General features: G+C 42.7%; 1 protein-coding gene across 1 annotated transcript; it reads right to left on the bottom strand.

Annotated features, from left to right (window-relative positions):
• Positions 1-2,827: 2,827 nt before the first annotated feature.
• On the bottom strand, positions 2,828-3,511 carry LOC126291442 (uncharacterized). The gene has a single exon (XM_049984956.1). It carries the CDS (start codon positions 3,509-3,511, stop codon positions 2,828-2,830), a length of 684 nt encoding a protein of 227 aa, XP_049840913.1.
• Positions 3,512-23,050: the final 19,539 nt, after the last annotated feature.

The following is a 23,050-nucleotide window of genomic DNA, read 5'->3' as shown; positions in this document are numbered from 1 at the left end:
GAGACATTACATTACAGCACACCATCGTGTTATCTAGTAATGTGTAGACTGTGTTGCTTAAGTTACTTTGACAATTGTGTTCCTTCCAACTTAGCTGATCTTCTTCTATAGTGTTAGGTATTTTTTACATGTTCGGATGTTGCTGATGAATTTCACAGCTGACTTAGGCTACAGATTAAATAAGGTAAATTAATACCAATATGTGGTGTGTAATGCAAATACCTCCCTGGGATGACGAAGCAAAGTTCGTACTGTTCCCTGACAATCTGGACCTAGTGCTGCAATGCTAATTTGTGTGCAGAAACACAAGAAATCAACAGTGTCGCTACAGCTGGCAATACATACTTGAATAGGACAACTATGTTGAACTCCCCAACGAAAGAAATGAGCAAATAAGTCGGCAGGTCCGAGTGGAGCCCCGAATCGGTTTTACAAAGAGTACTCTATGGAACTGGCCCCTTACTCAGCTTGCATTTATTGTGAATCTCTCGCCTAGTGCAAAATAACAAGCAACTGGAAAAAAAGCGCATGTAAAGGCTCATACGGAGGCATGCTTTCGTGTTTCTCTCGCTGTGCTTGGGAATGAAACAGGAAAGGAAATGACAGAGTATCATCAGCCATGCACCATACAGTAGCTTGCGGAATGTGTATGAAAATGTAGATTTAGAAAGAAATGACAGAACATTAATAATAAACAACACGTAGTCTAACATTTATCTGAAATCCGTGGAGGAAAGACTGTGATGATTATTGTGATACAATCTTCTCGGGTTGACAGCCGAATCAATGCATCGTTCTCCGACAACGTTTCAGCAATTTTCTTGCTGCCATCTTAACTTGAAGATAAGTAACTTGCTGAAACGTTGCCGGAGAACAACACATTGACTCGGTTGTCAACCCGAGGAGATTTTATCGTCGAAATGCGCCGAGAGAGCCTGCATTCTCATATATTATGGTTACGTTTAATGAAGCAAATACAATTATCTCTCTCATGACTCAGTAAGATGCATTCGCTTGACTTTAATTATTAAGATGAATGAGTACTTGGCTCAAACAACACAAGAAGAAAAGTACAAAACATCATTAAGTACGTGCCTAAGCTCTGCAGTCCACAAAAACGCATTTTACTTTAATCTATTCGGAATTATCTCTAGCAATACGAACGCATTTTCCATAACGCTTATTACCAAGGAGAGGGGGGGAGGTTACTTTATGCACATCCCAAAGAAAAACCTAAAAAAGTAAAATTTGATAATAGTTGTCAACTTTTATTAACAACACACTATGTAAAGTATGGTGGAGTCAAAAGGTCTTACTTGTAAGTGTGGTACAGGACCTGCAAACTTGGTTTAGTACACTCTCGCCAATATCAGCGCTCTTTCAGTAACGTGTTCTACAGGCTGTACTATAACCAAAACAAAAAAACACCATTTTAAAATACAAATTTCGTTACTTGTTGTTCATTTTTATTCGGAACATATTTTGTAAAATAAAATGTCGTGTGACTAGGGCCACCCGTCAGGTAGACCGTTCGCCTGGTGCAAGTCTTTCGATTTGACGCCACTTCGGCGACTTGTGCGTCGATGGGGATGAAATGATGATGAGTAGGACAACACCCAGTCCTTGAGCGGAGAAAATCTCCCACCCAGCTGGGAATCGAACCTGGGCCTTTAGGATTGAGATTCTGTCACGCTGACCACTCAGTTACCGGCGGCGGAAGATATTTTGTAGGGAAGCAACTTTTATGGAAGTTATTTATGTGCATATATTAAGGCAACGATTGAAAATTTGTATTAAGGCCGGGAACCGAACCCAGGTCTCCTGCTTACTAACCAGGTGCGTTAGGCACTAAGCCCCCTTGCACAGCTGTTCACACAACTGCACGGGTTGCCCTGGCATGCCTCCCTGCTTGTTCCAAATTCTCACTGCCGCCACAGTCTACTCTAAATTCCCCCTTACAGACACGGACAGAGCTACCGAGACTCTCCTGGTTCAGCATCGAACACAAATGAGGAATCGAGGCTGAAACCTGGATGGCGGTACTTCTGTTCGTGTGTAACGGGGAGTTTTCAAGTAGACTGTGGCGGCAGTGAGAATTTGGATCGAGGAGGGAGGCATGCCAGTGTAATCAATGCAGTTGTGTGAACCTCTGTACAAGAGGCCTTAGTGCCCTGAAATTGTGTCATTTCATTTGTATAAGTATTTATTTCCAACTTTTAAGATGTAATAAAATTGACTACAAAAGGTGAGCATGAAGTAACAGCCCCCCTCCCCCGCCCCCCCCCCCCCGACCTTTCCCACGTATTGCGAGAGTTACGGAATTATTTGGGAAGCACCAGCCTGCCTCAATTCGAGATAGAAGTCTTCCATCCTGCACTGGGAATGCAGTGGACTTCGACCATCAATGTCTTCGGCTTGCGGAGGCATACTAGAGCAGCAGTCTATCTGTATACACTACAAGAAGAAAAAAAAGTTAGGTCTCGACTTGCAGCAGCATTGCGTAGCCTGCAGCCATAATAATCTAATCAGCTCAGGTGAGAAGAGCGAGCAATGCCAAGTTTCGGGTCAGCAACAAGAGGCAGGCCGGTTAGAGGGTCTCTCTGGATTGTTCATTCCCTGTTTCTATAGAGAAGCCACACTCTTGCGAGTCTGTAGAACATGGGGTATGCGACAACCCACTGTCCTATTCAGACAAGGGTGGGCACAAGCCAGCTCTCACGAGTATCTCTGCTGACATGTTAGACTTCTTAGTGTGTCAGTACCTGCGAAAAGCTGGTTAGCTCAGCAAGAGAACTGGGCTCCAAACAAGTGTCACTCTGTGGAAATGTCACTCCTTGCAAATATCACGCTGTGCAAGTGTCCCTCTCTGCAGGTGTGCCTCCATGCAAGTGTCCCTCTGTGCAAGTGTCCCTCTGTGCAAGTGTCCCTCTGTGCAAGTGTCCCTCTGTGCAAGTGTCCCTCTGTGCAAGTGTCCCTCTGTGCAAGTGTCCCTCTGTGCAAGTGTCCCTCTGTGCAAGTGTCCCTCTGTGCAAGTGTCCCTCTGTGCAAGTGTCCCTCTGTGCAAGTGTCCCTCTGTGCAAGTGTCCCTCTGTGCAAGTGTCACTCTGTGCAAGTGTCGCTCTGTGCAAGTGTTGCTCTGTGCAAGTGTTGCTCTGTGCAAGTGTCGATCTGTGCATGTGTCGCTCTGTGCGTGTGTCGCTCTTTGCAAGTGTTGCTCTGTGCAATGGTCACTCTGTGCATTTGTCGCTCTGTGCATTTGTCTCTCTGTGCATGTGTCGCTCTGTGCATTTGTCGCTCCGTGCATGTGTCGCTCTTTGCATGTGTCGCTCTGTGCATGTGTCCCTCTGTGCAAGTGCCGCTCTGTGCATGTGTCGCTCTGTACATGTGTTGCTCTGTGCAAGTGTCGCTCTGTGCAAGGGTCGCTCTGTGCATTTGAACTCTGTTCATGTGCCGCTCTGTGCTTGTGTTGCTTTGTGCATGTGTCGCTCTGTGCATGTGTCGCTCTGTGCATGTGTCGCTCTTTGCTTGTGTCGCTCTGTGCATGTGTCGCTCTGTGTATGTGTCAGTCTGTGCATGTGTCGCTCTGTGCATGTGTCGCTCTGTGCATGTGTCGCTCTGTGCATGTGTCGCTCTGTGCATGTGTCGCTCTGTGCAAGTGTCGCTCTGTGGAAGGGTCGCTCTGTGCATTTGTCGCTCTGTGCATGTGTCGCTCTGTGCAAGTGTCACTCTGTGCAAGTGCCGCTCTGTGCATGTGTCGCTCTTTGCAAATGTCGCTCTGTGCATGTGTCGCTCTGTGCATGTGTCGCTCTGTGCATGTGTCGCTCTTTGCAAGTGTCGCTCTGTGGAAGGGTCGCTCTGTGCATATGTCGCTCTGTGCAAGTGTCACTCTGTGCAAGTGTCACTCTGTGCAAGTGTTCCAACCCTACACCCCAGTTGGTGGCGCGGCCACACATCGCCTGCCTGCCCGTCCCACGCGCTCAGCCTGACATGCTAGTACCCTTAAGTAGGTTCACAAACAGTAATTTCAGTGTAATTAAAAAAATTGAGTATGTATATCACCATATAGTGGTTGTGCGTACTGCTGTCTGCATTACATACGGCTCAGTGTGAAAGTACAGTCAATGCTTCGTGCAGAGTTCGGCGTGAAGATTAGAATGCAGCATCGAAAGGAAATTAACCACCATCAAAAACTTTCAAATGTTTTTGGGGCTTGTGTCCGACTAGTGCACGCCGCACAACGACGTCATTGTCAGTAGACGAATGACCGAATCATTCTTAGCGTAGCTGGCGTGAAAATCTCACAAGACACAAATAAAACGACCAGCCATTGTATCTCAGGGACCTATAGCCTAAGACGCAATGAAAAGTAATGACTGAACAAGCAAAGTGTTCGGTCATTAACGTCCATCATCAATGTGCCGTCGACGCCTCTGTTCCAGCCGCGATCCTCTGAAAACACACCATAAAAATTAAAAATCATATAAATGTGACTTTTTTGTTCGAAATAAAAGGCAGAATGACTTTTACTTCATATTATTCAGAAATCTAATTATCATTTACGTAATAATCTTTACAATGAGCACAGCAGAGTGGCGTCCGTTCCTTACGAGAGCGAGCTAACGTCAAGACAATACTCACAAAACATCCGAAGTACAAAAATATCAGACGAACGAAATTAGTCTAGCGATTAGACATGAGGTATTAGGATTCGAATACCCACGTAAATGCGTAAATTTGAAGTAGGAGCACAGGTGCATTGTTTATGGCGTTCCTTCACAAATAGTTGATACATACAAAATGGGATGAAATAAAAATTAATAATGAAGTCCTGCAAGTTCCCGAATAGGAAGCCTATCCCAAATTCCTCTCTTTTCGCCAGCACGGGCCAATGGACGTTTCATATTTATGTGGCGTCTGTTCTTTCAGGCTTGTCCCCAAAGAATAACATAATTTTGATCCAGTAGCCACTATGAACTGAGACACAAAGGAATTACAGACAAACACTAGCAGCGAGCGGGCATAGATTTAAATCAATAAGGAACGTGAAAATTTGTGCCCGAACGGGCTTCGAACCTCAGTCTCCTGCTCAACGCAGGTCGTCTGACCACTAAGCCATCTGGACAATTGCACGGGCTAACCTAGCAGTTGAGAATTTGGGCCTGGCGGGACGTGTGCTAGGGCGGTCCATGCAGGTGCTATGACCACTGTGTCAGGATCGAAATGTAAATGATGATGATGATGACGTTTGGTTTGTGGGGCGCTAAACTGTGCGGTTATCAGCTCCCGTACGAATTCCCAACCTTTGCTCAGTCCAAACTCGCCAGTTTCTTGGATGATGACGAAATGATGAGGACAACACAAACACCCAGTCATCTCGAGGCAGGTGAAAATCCATGACCCCGCGGGTAATCTATTCCGGGACCCCGAGCTCGGGAAGCGGGAACGCGACCGCGAGACTACGAACTGCGGACAAATGTAAAAATGCAGCCTCTTAATATGGCCAGGAGGGAAAACGAGGATTGGCTAGACCAATGGGGATTTCGCACAGTTCATTCACTGGTACGACATACAAATTTATTTTGTACATACTGAATTAAATCCAGTGAATTAAGCAACAATTAATTTGAATAGTGAACAATAATCAATGATGGCAGGAAATGTCAATTATAGCTCGCATGCAATCACTGTTTGCCAGGCCATAAAATGAAACCAAACAATACAAACTTCTAGCCAAACTTAAATAGCCACGATAATTAACATAACTACATGAGCAAAAGACACGAAGAAAAATTTAAAAAAACTGAACCGGCCACATAATAGCCCACTGCCAAAAAGTTTTTGTGCAAAATACAAAGCGACCAAACAAGGAGAACAAAGGATTTTAAACCTTATAAGACAGACATTGTAGCAAGACCGACCGACTTCCATAATAATATCCAACTAATTAGAATTTACATGAAATAAGAATGACTGTTGAGATCTCAACTACCACTTAAACATTTAAATAAATGAAAGAAGCGATAATGTTAATAAAAGGGAGCCTCTTAATTAACAAATAGAATGACTCAAAATTGATCAAAATTTTCAGCAGCATTAAAGGCCACGGCTGCACTTGGAAGAAATACCACTGTAGGAGATGAAAAATGGTTAAAATGGCTCTAAGCACTATGGGACTTAACATCTGAGGTCATCAGACCTCTTGACTTAGAACTACTAAAATCTAACTTACCTAAGGACATCACACACATCCATGCACGAGGCAGGATTCGAAACTGCGACCGTAGCGGTCGCGCGGTTCCAGACTGAAGCGCCTAGAACCGCTCGGCCACAGCGGCCGCCTGCAGAAGATGAAGAGCGCGATGTTTCGTTGCCCAAGTCTTTTGCACAGAATCACATAAACAGGAAGCTCCGTAAGCCGATGGGCCCAGAATGAGTGGGCCTCATAAGAATAGGTAAACAGCTCCGACGCCAGAGCACAAGCAGTCTTAAAATTTCCTGCAGCAAGAATAAATTTCAATTAGTTCATGCTTAAGTCACAGGCAAGATTATAATAAATAATGATTACGCTCCCAGCAGTTAATGCAATTTATTCCGGAGAGATACTCGAAACTTAACAAACTTTTAAGAAGGTAGCAAAAATTTAAGGTAAGACTTACAGTTGCTCAAGGAAATTTCATAATTAAATAATTACACCAGATCCAACTGGACCAAATGATTAAGGCAATACCAAGCCAACTGTCTCAAATTTTACGCCTCCTATGCACGAACACAGTACAGGCGAAGCTAAGAACGGACAATCTGTCCTAAAACAAATTAAAATTTCCATATAAACCACTTCAATAAAAAAAACACACGATATACATCACCTGAAACAGAATAAGCAGTACATAAGTCTCAATGAATAAGACACAATGGAGCCAAGTACCGAAGGACCGTTAATGTTTCGTCAAACGACAACAAATTGAGCACAACATCTATCCAAAATGCTCAAATTAAACATGTGTTACACGTTTCTTAATACTGACCCTGATAACATTCGCGCAACGCGAAAGTCCTCTTTCACACCAGGGATAAGCAACCTGTGATAATATTAAACATCGACCAACACCGTGCGCCAGAACTAATATCATCTGATAATTATTTACATGAAGGAGGGCGAGAATTGATAACAGGCAGGTAGAAGCACTGAAACACACATAAATACCGGGTGATCCAAAAGTCAACTGGATGTTGTTGTTGTTGTGGTCTTCAGTCCTGAGACTGGTTAGATGCAGCTCTCCATACTATTCTATCCTGTGCAAACTCCTTCATCTCCCAGTACCTACTGCAACCTACATCCTTTTGAATCTGTATTAATCTCTTGGTCTCCCTCTACGATTTTTACCCTCCACACTGCCTTCCAATGCTAAATTTGTGATCCCTTGATGCCTCAGGACATGTCCTACCAACCGATCCCTCCTTCTAGTCAAGTTGAGCCACAAACGTCTCTTCTCCCCAATCCTATTCAATACCTACTCATTAGTTACGTGATCTACCCACCTAATCTTTAACATTCTTCTGTAGCACCACATTACGAAAGCTTCTATTCTCTTCTTGTCCAAACTATTTATCGTCCATTTTTCACTTCCATACATGGCTACACTCCATATAAATACTTTCAGAAACGATTTCCTGACACTTAAATCTATATTCGATGTTAACAAATTTCTCTTCTTCAGAAACGCGTTCCTTGCCATTGCCACTCTACATTTTATATCTCCTCCACTTCGAGCATCATCAGTTAGTTTGCTCCCCAAATAGCAAAACTCCTTTACTATTTTAAGTGTCTCATTTCCTAATCTAATTTCCTCAGCATCACCCGACTTAATTCGACTACATTCCATTATGCTCGTTTTGCTTTTGTTAATGTTCATCTTATATCCTCCTTTCAAGACACTGTCCATTCCATTCAACTGCTCTTCCAAGTCCTTTGCTGTCTCTGACAGAATTACAATGTCATTGGCGAACCTCAAAGTTTTTATTTCTTCTCCATGGATTTTAATATCTACTCCGAATTTTTCTTTTGTTTCCTTCACTGCTTGCTCAATATACAGATTGAATAACATCGGGGAGGGGCTACAACCCTGTCTCACTCCCTTCCCAACCACTGCTTCCCCTTCATCCTCCTCGACTCTTATAACTGCCAAAATTGTACATAGCCTTCTCTTCCTGTATTTTACCCCTGACAGCTTTAGCATTGGAAAGAGAGTATTCCAGTCAACATAGTCAAAAGCTTTCTCTAAGTCTACAAATGCTAGAAACGTAGGTTGGGCTTTACTTAACCTTTCTTCTAAGATAAGTCAGTATTGCCTCACGTGTTCCAACATTTCTACGGAATCCAAACTGATCTTCCCCGAGGTCGGCTTCTACCAGTTTTTCCATTCGTCTGTAAATAATTCGTGTTAGTATTTTGCAGCTGTGACTTATTAAACTGATAGTTCGGTAACTTTCACATCTGTCAACACCTACTTTCTTTGGGATTGGAATTATTGTATTCGTATTGAAATCTGAGGGGATTTCGCCTGTCTCGTACATCTTGCTCAACAGATGATAGATTTTTGTCAGGACTGGCTCTCCCAAGGCCGTCAGTAGTTCTAATGGAACTTGTTTGGACTCAGGTCTTTCAGTGTTCTGTCAAACTCTTCACATAGTATCGTATTTCCCATTTCACCTTCATGTACATCATCTTCCATTTTCATAATAATTTCCTCAAGTACATCGCCCTTGTATAGACCCTCCATATACTCCTTCCACTTTTCTGCCTTCCCTTCTTTCCTTAGAACTGGGTTTCCATCTGAGCTCTTGATATTCATACAAGTTCTCTTTTCTCCAAAGGTCTCTTTAATTTTCCTGTAGGCAGTACCTATCTTACCCCTAGTGAGATAAGCCTCTACATCCTTACATTTGTCATCTAGCCATCCCTGCTTAGCCATTTTGCACTTCCTGTCGGTTTCATTTTTGAGACTTTTTATTCCTTTTTGTCTGCTTCATTTACTGCATTTTTATATTTTATAGTTCAGTAATTTTCACACCTGTAAACAACTACAATTTTGGGACTGGAAATTTTATATTCTTGTTGAAGTCTTAGGGTATCTCACCTGTCTGATATATCTCACTCACGAGATGGTGGAGTGTTGTCAGGGATGGCTCTCCCAAAGCTATCAGTAGTTCTAATGGAATGTTGTCTACTCCCAGGACCTTGTTTCGACTTTCAGTGCTCTGTCAAATTCTTCACGCAGTACCATTTCTCCCGTTTCATCTACGGACTCTTCCATTTCCATAACATTGTCCTCAATTACATCGCCCTTGTATAGACCATCTATATACTCCTTCTACCTTTCTGCTTTCCCCTCTGAATAAATCACGGAATTATGCAGATAGAGAGGTACAAATTGACACACATGTTTGGAATGAAATGGGGTTTTATTAGAATCAAAAAAATACAAAAGTTCAAACAATGTCCGACAGGTTGCGGTTCATCTGACCAGAACAGCACAGAACAGCAATAATTAGCATAACAAAGTAAGATAAAGCAATGATGCTCAATATGTCCACCATCATTCCTCAACAATAGCTTTGGCCGAGGAATAATGTTGTGAGCAGCACTGTAGAGCATATCCGGAGTTATGGTGAGGCATTGCGTCGGATGTTGTCTTTCAGCATCCCTAGAGATTTCGGTCGATCACGATACACTAGCGACTTCAGGTAACCCCAAAGCCAATAATCGCACGGACTGAGGTCTGGGGACCTGGGAGGCCAACCGTGACGAAAGTGGCGGCTGAGCACACGATCATCACCAAACGACGGGCGCAAGAGATCTTATACGCGTCTAGCAACATGAGGTGGTTCTACTAAAACACATGCCATTCCAAGCATGTCTGTCAATTTTTATCTGTCTACTTACATTATTCCGTGGTTTATTAAGTTTTCAAATTTATACTGACTTTTTGATCACCTGGTACTACACTGCCGAACTATAAAACAAGCTTCCTTGTCGAGGCGGACACTCACATTAACCGAAATTGAAGACGCCACACACAGCTGAAATTCACAGATGAAACTTCCAGTATGATGCAATATGCAAAGATCTACTCAAAATTTTTGTTGTTATTGTTGCGATCTTCAGTCCTAAGACTGGTTTGATGCAGTTCTCCATGCTACTCTATCATGTGCAAACTTCATCGCCCAGTAACGACTGCAACCTACATCCTTCTGAATCTGCTTAGTGTATTCATCTCTTGGTTTCCCTCTACGATTCTTACCCTCCACGCTGCCCTCCAATACTAAACTGGTGATCCCTTGATGCCTCAGAACATGTCCTACCAACCCATCCCTTTTTCTTGTCAAGTTGTGCCACAAATTTCTCTTCTCTCCAATTCTATTCAATACCTCCTCATTAGTTATGTGCTCTACCCATCTAATCTTCAACATTCTTCTGTAGCACCACATTTCGAAAGCTTCTATTCTCTTCTTGTCGGAACTATTTATCGTCCATGTTTCACTTCCATATATGGCTACGCTCCATACAAATACTTTCAGAAATGACTTCCTGACACTTAAATCTATACTCGATGTTAACAAATTTCTCTTCTTCAGAAACGCTTTCCTTGCCATTACCAGTCTACATTTTATATCCTCTCTACTTCGACCATCATCTGTTATTTTTCTCCCCAAATAGCAAAACTTCTTTACTACTTTAAGTGTCTCATTTCCTAATCTAATTGCCTCAGCATCGCCCGACTTAACACACCTTTTTAAGACACAAATTCTTGCACGTACAGTTCAGCCTGCAAATTCAATGGTGGCGCGGACATAAGTACTCATAAATAGAACCGGGGCATCCAGAAATTCTGGTAAACACACCTCTGACAGCTCGGTGGGTTTTCAGTAACCCACTCCCGAGATTTGTCGGCACCGCATGCCAAACACTGCCCCACAGGTCCACTGCATATCCTTCGCAGTTTATACAAATACAGAGACAGGTTGGTGCAGGCGAAGGGCCTCCTTCCTGCTTGGTTACGCCACTGGTACTTCCCTCGTCATACTAGCTAAAGTACTGTCCTTGCACAGGGGGCTGCAGTATGCCGAGATCGAAACAGCACAACAAGCTGCCAAAGCTCACGAATGGCGGAATGGTCAGAGCATCTGCCTAGAGAGCGCGAGGCTCTGATGCGAATACCGGGCCGGCACATACTTTCAGCTTTCCCCATCCACCTACATCTACGCCATACTTCGCAAGCCACCTAATGGTGTGTAGCGAAGGGTACTTTCGGTACCACTATCTGACCCCTCCAACCCTGTTCCACTCGCGAATAGTGCGTGGGAAGAATGATTGTCGGTAGCCTCTGTATTGGCTCTAACTTTGAAACGTCACCTTAGAAAAATTAATGAATTACTGTGCTGGTAAACCCCCTTACGTTATTTGATTTTCAAACAGCTAAGCAAAACTGAACGTACTCAGACATTTCTGTCTTTACATATTCTGATCATCACTAAACTGACACACGATATTTTTAGCGCAACGCAATCTGACTTTCAACAATCCCTACAAAAGAATGGCCCTGACTAACAATAACCTATACCTTTCACAAATCACTTACCTCACAAAAATCTTCGTTACTCGAACTACTGCAATACAGCAAACGCAACTACTGCCAGCTAAACAAACGATTCAAACTACAGAAGGCACTAACTACTGACAGGCATAGTCAGGAATTGAAAGATTTTGATAGAGAACAAACAATGTACTTACGTTAATAATGTTCAAAAGTCGTCACATATATATCAGTTCATGATATCCAGTATTACAAATGTACTCTTTCTGATGGACACACGTCCAGATCGTCCGTTCTCAAAATTCTGGCATCTCTCTCCCCACATCCACCACTGCAGGTGGTTGACCTCCAACTGCGCAACGCTAGCGCGGTTCACATCCAACTGCCCAACACTACAATAGCAAAATTTCCAATAATGCCAACCAGCCACAGACTGCACACAGCGCAGTCGGTGATTTTCATACAGAGCGCTACGTGGTGTTACCAACATTAAAACCTAAACAGCCTCTAACATTCATGGTGTTTGTTTGTTCTATATCATGTCTCCCTACCACTTTCGCTCAACGACGCTCTGGGCGTGTTTTTTAGGGAATTGACTAGTTTGAACCTGGGACCTGTTGCTGGTAAGGAGACGCCAGACCACACATGACATGTAGAATTCAGAAGAGTTCAGTGAGACTAGCGATGATATAACCAAATACTTAATGATTTCAGCGTCAGCTCCACTGCACTCCCTGTAAAAGAATCTTAATACTAACTAAATTTAGTGGAAGGAGTTCAAGGCTTTCCTATTTTTAGTTAGCTGGTAAAATAACGTCGAAAAAGCAGTTAAGTTTACCATTGGAAATTTTATTCTACTCACAAAACATTGTTTATAAATTGCATTATTGATAAAAGAAAGTGTTTTAATACAGGATGGTAAAAACCAACTGCGTTCAACAAAAATGTGAACGAATATTCCCTGAATGGGTTTCCAAGTTCTACAATGGATCAAAGGATGACCTATGCCATAATACATCTATAATCTAGGTTTAAATTAAGTTTCACAAAAGAGCAAACTGTCAAAATGGTCTACAATGACCCTCAATTATATTTAATTACTTATCTAATTTGTCGTAAATTACAGTGACTGATGTGGCTTCTCAATAACTATATAACAGAAAAATCATCGCGTTTCAGATTTTTACTTCAAGTGGCAAATGTGAACACAATGAGCTTTAATTGACGATCGACACTAGTATCACGCAAAAAAAGGGGGTGTAACACATGAGACTTCTGCAGTTCTGAGTGAAGTTTTATGCACCGCTATGCAGCATCACGTGCGTTCATTACCTTGTCGGTGTTCGTCAGGGGGCGGCAGGCAGCACAGCTCCGCTCACCTTGCCGTCTCGGAAGCAACTGTCTCCTAACTTCTCCTTACAATTTACCGAAGTTGGTTTAAAAAAACTATCTGGCTGTGTTTTCATCTGACCAACCAGGGTCTCAATGTTAACCATAAGCTCCGCCTACAAAAATTCAGTCTATCCAATGAGAAACGTTACACTTTTCGTGGTGGGTAATGTTTTTAATGTTTGCAACGTCACAGAGACGTGAAAAAGTCTCACGCTAAAAGTTGCAGCTGGTGTGGCCCTTTTAGTGTTATCGTAAGATCTACACTCTGGCCGAGCGGTTCTAGGTAGTTCAGTCAGGAACCGCGTGGCTGCTACGGTCGCAGGTTCGAATCCTGCCTCGGGCATGGATGTATGTGATGTCCTTAGGTTAGTTAGGTTTAAGTAGTTCTAAGTTATAGGGGACTGATGACCTCAGAAATTAAGTGCCATAGTGCTCAGAGCCATTTCAACCATTTTTTTGTGTAGAGTAGGCATACAGTAAAGGCTGTCCTTCCTAAAAACTGCATCGATATAACGTTTCTTTTATTGTTGTTGTTGTTATTGAAGGTGGGCGAAATGCTATGCAGGCAGCGGAACTATACAGAGAGGGATGTTTTCTCGTCTTGTTGCGACGCTTCAGGAAACAGGAAGTTTCAACCCACGAGAACGCAATCGTCGTAGCACTCGCACAGACGATTCTGCCGAAGTTACTGTTCTTGCTTCCGTTGCTATGAATCCACATGTGAGCACTGCGACAGCTTGAACACCAGTGTACATCGTATTCTTACACGTCTCGAGTTTCATCCTTACCATGTACACCAGCATCAAGAATTGCATGCGTATGATTTCCAGAATCGCGTACAGTTCTGTCAGTGGGCCCAGCAGCATATCCTCGCCAACCCGAACTTCTTCTCGAATGTTCTAATTTACCGATGAATGTTCCTTCTCAAACAAAGGACAGGTACACTTATTGTTACTGGGAATCACAGTCATAAAATTTTCTTTGCAGGATATCATCTTTAGGCCAGTGACTGTTACAAATTTTTATTACACTACTGAAACTTCGGCCTTAGGCAGCAGCACTTGATAATGGCCTAAGGCCAAAATTTCAGTAGTGTAATAAAAACTTACAACAGTCCCTGGCTTAAAGGTGATGTCATTCAAAGGACAGATAAATACAAGGAACATGCATTATTGGAAGAGTGACAACCCACGATGGCTTAAATAGGTGGAACATCAGTGTCAATGGAGAGTGTGGGATGCTTGGTACTACAATTATTGGCCCTTATTTCATCATTGGAGGTCTAAACGGCACAGTGTATGCCAACTTCCTGAGATGAATTCTTCCTCCTCTTCTCGATGAAGTGCCACTAAGAAACAGAAAGTTTATTTGGTTTTAACACGACGGATGTCCAACACATAATGCCTTATTCTCTTCAGCAGGCAACACTGGAAGCAGTAAATAAATCTTTCATTCAACGAGTGCACCAGTATATCAGTGTCCAGCCATCACCACTTTGAGCACCTTTGTATGTTCTACTGATGGGCAATGGTACAGGAGAGTCCAAGTGAATATTGAATATTGTTTTATGTTTTTACATGGTTTTCATTTGTTTTCTGACAACTCCAGCAAGAGGACGTGTTTGTGATCCTGGGCTCAAAGTAGGTGTTGCATTACGTAATTAATAACGTTGTGTTTCAGTGAATGGTACACTGTGATATATTTCCGAATAGGCCTTGTAAGACGTTGTGGTCTCCTGACCTTCATTGCTTACATATTCCACCCTCACAATCATATTCCGCAGACCAAAACGCTTCATTCGAACCCAAACTCGATAAGATAAAGTCAATGTCGTATGAATTCATGTAAACGATATGCATATAACAAGCGCGCACTGGGGTTGAAATACTCGAGGCTGGTGTACGCACATACATCCCAGACACGACGGACACAGCAGCTTTTAGTTCGAGAGACGCAGACCACACGCCGGGAGGCCGGTCCCTTCAGAGGATGAGGTGACCGCCCGTGGAGCAGACAGCGTTTGCCCGAGTGAAAGGAAGAACGACCCTGTGTTCGGCTTAAAAGCAAATTCCGCTACATTGTGTCGGAGCGCCCAGCCTATGCATTATTTACATATATAGCACGTAGTTTCAGAGATTTTAATAGGGAGACAGCAAACGCCAAACGCCGGTGCTACAGATTTCGGGATTGGTCGCCTTAAACGAAACGTCTCCCGTTTTAGAAGAGCAATGCTGATTGGCAGACGATATTCCCGTCCCCTTGAGCTGAAGGAGTAATGGAAGAGACCGAAAGATATACCCCTTCACGTCTGGCGTGGAGAGGGGCTGTTCCGTTGTCGCTCTTGGAGCGAGAACACGTAACTAGAGCGTGTGCGCTCGTACGTGTACTCCATGAGCGAGTAACTAGTCTCTCCTCAGTACTTCACTGTGAGAGCACCTCTGTCGAGAGCGAATCCGAGTGCGACTCTATATTGCGTCCTTGCGATTAAGCATTGTTCACTGTGTTGGCCGCCACACTTATTGTGCGGCATGAGCAGACAGAGTTATAGTTAAACGCCTGCGAGTGAATTTTTGAGTGGCATTGCGGTGGACTGGTTATCTGCCCGGTGTACGTCGCCAATAGTTAGACGGGGCGAATAGGAGTCTTAGACTTCATCAAGGCATAGGGAGAGTTTTATTGGCGAAGGTCAATCCAGATAGAACGAGAGTTATCTTATTTGTCAGCAGCGAGCGGCGCAGACAGCAGTCATTGCAGCTTATGGTATTGTGCGCTCCATATTTCTTTCACAACAGTACACTTCACTGCATTTCACACGCGACAGCCTCAAACTTTGAATAGAAATTTCATTAGCGGATCCTATCCTTGAGACTTCTGTAGTAGTGTGGGGGTGGAAATTGTATCTTGCAGGAGCCAAAGAGTACATCTCAGATTAATCCGTTGCGCAGAATGACAGAATAGCACCCACATGCTCACAGCCTTTAGGAGAGGAAATGAATTATCGAATAAAAAATACAGGGTGTCATTTAAAAAAGTTATACTGCCATTCATATCTTTGTAAAAGACAAAGCTACAACGAACGCAATCTTGCTAATTGATATCTTTCTGACTGCTAAAGAACATTTTCTTGAAACATTTTGTAATTTTCATCTGGACCAACAGTTATTTAGGGTGGTCAAGATAAATGGAATACCCTGTATATCCCTATAAGCATTACAGGTAAAGTACACTGAAGAGCCAAAGAAACTGGTACACCTGCTTAATATCGTATAGGGCCCCCGCGAGCACGCAGAACTGCCTCAACACAACGTGGCATAGACTCGACTAATGTCTGAAGTAGTGCTGGAGGGAAATGACACCCCGAATCCTGCAGAGTACGAGGAGGTGGACACCTCTTCTAAACACCACATTGCAAGGAATCCAAGGCACACTCAATAGTGTTCATGTCTGCAGAGTTTGGTGGCCAGAGGAAATGTTTAAATTCAGAGGAATATTCCTGGAGCCACACAGTAGCAATTCCGGACGTGTGGGTTATCGCATTGTCGAGAATCGCACTGTCCGCAATTCCAGATTTGCCCATGCCCATGGAATGCTCAATGGGCTTTAATGGATCCAGGTGATCAGACTGGAAGCTTAAGTACGTGTCACCTCTGAGAATCGTATCTAGACGTATCAGAGGTCCCATATCAGTACATCTGCACACGCCCCACACCGTTACAGAACATCCACCAGCTTGAACAGTCCCCTGCTGGGTCCATCGATTCGTGACGTTGTCTCCGTACCCTACACATCTATCCGCTCGATACAATTTGGAACGAGACTCGTCCGACCAGGCAACATGTTTCCAGTCATCAACGGTCCATCGTCGGTGTCGACGCCCTAGGCGAGTCGTAAAGCTTTGTGGCGTGCAGTCATCAAGCATACACGAGTGGGCCTTCGGCTCCGAAAGCCTATATCGATGATTTTTCGCTGAATGGTTTGCACATTGACACCTGTTGATAACCCAGCATCGAAATATGCTTCAATTTGCGGAAGGGTTGCACTTCTGTCATGTTGAACAATTCTCTTCAGCATCTTTTACCGGCCGCAGCGATGTCGGAGAATTTGATGTTTTACCGGATTCCTGAGACGGTACACTCGTGGGATGGTCGTACGCAAAATCCCCACTTTATGGCTACCTCGCAGATGGTGTCTCTCATCGGTCGTGCGCCGACTATAACACCACGTTGAAACTCACTTAAATCTGCCATTCTAGCCGCGGTAATCGATCTAACAACCGCGCCAGATACTTGTTGTCTTATATAGGCGTTACTGACAGCAGCGCCATATTCTACCTATAGACATATCTCTGAATTTGAATACACATGCGTGTTCCAGTTTCTTCGGCGCTTCAGTGTAGTAAAACTTGAGATTATTGTATACGGCATAAATGCTGGATATTCTGTGCTGTGCAATTTTTGCTTGAAAATGCGCAGCAACACACGTTTTGTAAGTGGAACGTTTTTACTTAACACCTGCTTTGTCTAACCTTTAAATCCAAAGGCAGTGGAAGGGTTAACCCAATAAAGTGAACATTTCAATTACAATTTGTTCATTAACTACCAAAAACAATCTCGAATAAAAATTGACAGACGCCACTCAGGCAAGATTATTTCCAATACATTCATTACATAAGAAAGTTAATAAAACATTAGGGAACGATCTCCCATAAACATTGAGAAACGCCACTTAAGCAAAATATTTAAGAAACTCTCTCACTGCATAAAATCATTAATAAACTAATAAACCATTTGCAATGATCTCATATAAAAATTGACAGAAGCCACCAAGGCTAAATCTGACGATAACCTTAACAAAACAACTCTAGTTAAAACACGTTATTTAAGAGCCTTTCAATTGCAATACTTTAACATTATGTAAAATAACAGTGGATGCACACCCTCAATTTTAACACGAATACTTCGAAAATATTTATTAAAACGTAACTTGACCAATCTTACAAATCACTAGACTAGAGAACCTTGAAGAGCGAACAACGAAATTATTCAAATACCCATTGGCTTGTAAGATGATCTTTTAGGGCATAGAAAGTTGCAAATTTGTACAATCATAAATGTGTAACAACAGAAGTAAGACCTAAGCTTGTAAAACCGAAGCTTAACCACGAACGGTGGAGCCGACTGAGGGAAGTAATACTCAACTTCGAACCAAGACGTGGCTCTGTTTGCAGCCAAGTAGGTCACCAAATGTGAATCCAGCAGACGCTGCCGAAGAGGAACATACGAGCTCAGGCTAAGTCCACCGCCCGTAAGCCAAACTTTTAATCCAAAGGGAAGCTCTGCACTTCGGTTGCCCGCTGCCTCAGCTCACTGAAACACAGACCACACCCGACAACGGGAGGCCAAAAAAAGTTTTCTTAACTTACACATTCAAGATTGACCAGTGAACTAACACTATAAAATCAAGGCTGAACAACAACTAATTTCACTTGCAAGCCCTCTCTTTAAGTGAAACAGTACCTGATAAACAAACGCTAGGAGTGGGAAATAAATTGTCTCACGAGAACCGACACTCACTAGGACATAATGACTTACGTATTGGTCACCTTAAGTGGGCCTGCAAGCTGAACACGGAAACCTTTAGAAATAAAAACTCAGATTGCCCGCAGAGGACATATTCACATGGATTAACCGATATCGTAAGCAAACTAAAAACTGGCTAATAACAAATAATGAACTAACATTCTGCAAATACATCGATATTATGCGGAAGCAGAGCACACGCTTAGCAAGAGGCATCAAATGAAATCGGACACACATAACATCCACCGTCAGGCAACGTCTTACTATACCAAGAGCGATCACAGCCACAGTTAACTAAGCCCTCATAGTAATTAGAGTACTTAACAGGGTGTCTTGATGTTGGGGCGATTTTGCGGAGAGATCAGACCATCACTTCGCGAGCCCTTAACTGCGTGTCCCTCCAAGGAAGCGGACACATCCACAGCTCACGAGGCTTCCGGAGAATGCACTCGCTTATATCTCGACCCGGCCCAAGTCCAAAGGCAAACCTCTGTACTAGGAAATCGATCGTACCCATGTCAGAGATACTATTGGCCCTAGTCCCTTCACGGCTCAGTAAGAATCTGATTTTTTAATCATATTTTTCTGTAATGTACCTTTTCTCGTAAACTAATCAAGCAATAAAACTGTAATTTCACAGTTTACATTTGCATAAAAGGCTAATAAATCATGTGGAACAGATGTTTGTTTAATATCACAGTGGCTTTGAATTTAATTTTTCAGTGTTGTGTTAATTGGGACTGGTCTACTTTCCTCAAATTTTAAAGGAGATCTTTTCTCGCAGAAAATATAACGGAAAAGTGCTGCACAGGATTATTCAGTAAGTCATTCTTAGGAACTATGACAGATTTTAGGATTTTAGCTGTTATAGTTCCTGAGACAAGGTACGTGATAGCTCCAAAAATTCGGTTTATGTCAGTTTACATTAAAAGTTTTTATTTCAACTATTGACAATATTGCTATACCACTAGTGACTAATGCTGTCCATATCCATAATATTTATTCCTCCTCTTCCTATAGTAATCTCTTCCTCTGCGTCCTTTGCCTAGTCAACTTTAGAATTTTTTTCTTCTGCTGCCGGAGCTTCGTTTCATCGATGTTTCTATCTCCAGTGTGGATGCACCTGGATGGAAACCTAGTCTCTGCAGGCACTTCACCCTACTTATATCTCCGCTACTGAACACTAGACAGGCATTACATGGAGCTATCTTCGTAACAATCGAGGACACAATCGCTATACAGTCTAAGGCCCTTTGACCAACAATTACCACATGCACATAAAACATTACCATGTTGTTATGGTCTTCAGTCCTGAGACTGGTTTGATGCAGCTCTCCATGCTACTCTATCCTGTGCAAGCTTCTTCATCTCTCAGAACCTACTGCAACCTACATCCTCCTGCATCTGCTTAGTGTATTCATCTCTTGGTCTCCCTCTACGATTTTTACCCTCCACGCTGCACTGCAGTACTAAATTGGTTATCCATTGATCCCTTGATGCCTCAGAACATGTCCTAAAACCGATCCCTTCTTCTAGTCAAGTTCTGCCACAAATTTCTCTTCTCCTCAATTCTATTGAATACCTCCTCATTACTTATGTGATCTACCCATCTAATCTTCAGCATTCTTCCGTAGCACCACACTTCGAAAGCTTCTATTCTCTTCTTGTCCAAACTATTTATCGTCCATGTTTCACTTCCATACATGGCTACGCTCCATACAAATACTTTCAGAAACGACTTCCTGACAGTTAAATATATACTCGATGTTAATAAATATCTTTTCTTCAGAAACGCTATCCTTGCCATTGCCACTCTACATTTTATATCCTCTCTACTTCCCCCTTCATCAGTTATTTTGCTTCCCAAATAGCAGAACTCCTTTACTACTTCAGGTGTCTCATTTCCTAATCTAATTCCCTGAGCACTACCCTACTGAATTCGGCTACATTCCATTATCCTCGTTTTGCTTTTGTTGATGTTCAACTTATACCCTCCTTTCAAGACACTGTCCATTCCGTTCAACTGCTCTTCGAAGTCCTTTGCTGTCTCTGACAGAATTACAATGTCATCGGCGAACCTCAAAGTTTTTATTTCTTCTCCATGGATTTTAATACCTACTCCGAACTTTTCTTTTATTTCCTTTACTGCTTCCTCAACATACAGATTGAATAGCATCGGGAAGAGGCTACAAACCCTGTCTCACTCCCTTCCCAACCGCTGCTTCCCTTTCATGTCCCTCGACTCTTATAACTGCCATCTGGTTTCTGTACAAATTGTAAATAGCCTTTCGCTCCCTGTATTTTACCCCTGCCACCTTTAGAATTTGAAAGAGAGTATTCCACTCAACATTGTCAAAAGCTTTCTCTAAGTCTACAAATGCTAGGAATGTACGTTTTCCTTTCCTTAATCTATTTTCTAAGATAAGTCGTGGGGTCAGTATTGCTTCACGTGTTCCAACATTTCTGCGGAATCCAAACTGATCTTCGTCGAGGTCAGCTGTGACTTATTAAACTGATAGTTCGGTAATTTTCACATCTGTCAACACCTGCTTTCTTTGGGATTGGATGTATTATATTCTTCTTGATGTCTGAGGTAATTTCGCGTGTCTCATACATCTTGCTGACCAGATGGTAGAGTTTTGTCAGGACCGGCTCTCTCAAGGCTGTCAGTGGTTCTAATAGAATGTTGTCTTCCCGGAGCCTTGTTTCGACTTGTGTCTTTCAGTGCTCTGTCAAACTCTTCACGCAGTAGCATATCTCTCATTTCATCTTCATCTACATTCTCTTCCATTTTCACAATATTGTCCTCAGGAACATCGCCCTTGTATAGAACCTCTATATACTCCTTCCACCTTTCCGCTTTCCCTTCTTTGCTTAGAACTGGGTTTCCATCTGAGCTCTTGATATTCATGCAAGTGGTTCTCTTTTCTCCAAAGGTGTCTTTAATTTTCCTGTAGGCTGCATCTTTCTTACCCCTCGTGAGATAAGCCTCTACGTCCTTACATTTGTCCTCTAGACATTAACCATATAGGCAAGCATTTCTAAGTCAGTTAAACTAAATACTTTGGCGCTGTACATAGCTATCAATTGCTTCACTAATTTTCTTCTTTGATGAACTCACTGACTTTGTCGAAGATTGTTTTTCAGTCCTAGGAGCAGGATCTGTAAAACCTAAAAAGGAAGGTCAACTTTGGCAGTAATATTGATGTTTTATTGATAGCAGAAGCGCTTCTCAGTTTTGGTAATTGATAACTTGATACCAGTGTCTGAGTTTAATTTGTACAGCACCGAAGATGATCACTATATGATCGAAAATCGATTCTGCTATCAATAAAACATCAATATTACTGCCAAAGTTGACCTTCCTTGTAATTTAACATGTAGGGTTGTTGTGCACACAACACTCCATGGGGTCGCCAGTCAATCTGTAAAACTGTACCTTCAACACGTAAAATTTGACGTTTTCTCATTTTTTTGAATATGTGTCCACTGTTACGATCCATTTCGAGGAAAACAGGTTGATATATGGAAAACTAAAAATGAAATAAGTTTTTAGTACGTACTATTAAAAGAACACGTTGTAAACAAGGGAACAAGCAAACGTAATCTTTCTCATAGCCTTCTAGACTCATCTACCGTTCGTTTCGATAGCTTGAACGAAAAATTAAGCCACAAAAAGTTTCTTGCGTAGAGAAGATGTGGATCAGAGGATAGAAAGAGACAGATTGGCAGGGGCAGATGCCCAAACGAACATTTTTAAAACATTTTTCTAGCCAGAATTCTATTTACGAAACATCGCGATGTTATTCTTTAGGAATCAATCTAATAAATTATGCAATTTTAAAAAATCGATTTTTTCGCAATTTTCCCCTACATCTGCCCTTAAGAGTCGTGTATCCGTCGTCAGTGGTCGGTGGTAAGAGCAAAATAACTTGCAGCTCGATAGCCACATCATGATTTAGCACAGACGCAGCGCAGCTTTACTTGGTTTCTTCAGCTGTCGAGCACAGATTGGCTCTCGAGCTACGTGAATGACAGAACTGGGTTGCCACAGAGGCGGTGGTTTAGCTTTGACTCGGTTAACTGAAGCTTTAGTGGGGCACCTCGACAGACGGAGTCGGATCCGACGTTGCTGTCAATAAATACGAACACACGGATGATGCGCAAAGCGGCCGGAGCGCAGGGCTAGCTAGTGCTTTACGTTCGAAAGGAGACGGCGATGAGGTACACGGAAGATGCGTGGCGCAGCTGGCAAGGTGGTGGGACTTTTTCTTAAGGTAACCTTTGGAGCTGGCCGAGCTAGAACAGAACGGTTCTGGTGAGGTAAGATACTGGGCACAGTAACTGAACATTTATTGGTTTTCTTGGTTTACGCAGGCATACGTACGAGGTGCGTTTGAAAAGTCCGCGCAAAAACAAAAACTACTTACGTGTTTGGGGTAAACCTTTTCTATTTTTCGACATAGTCTCCTTTTAGACTTACAC

The sequence above is a fragment of the Schistocerca gregaria genome, chromosome 9, assembly GCF_023897955.1.
Source record: "Schistocerca gregaria isolate iqSchGreg1 chromosome 9, iqSchGreg1.2, whole genome shotgun sequence".
Taxonomy (NCBI): domain Eukaryota; kingdom Metazoa; phylum Arthropoda; class Insecta; order Orthoptera; family Acrididae; genus Schistocerca; species Schistocerca gregaria.
The sequence above is the reverse complement of the archived record's forward strand: the minus strand, read 5'-3'. Positions and strand labels throughout refer to the sequence as shown.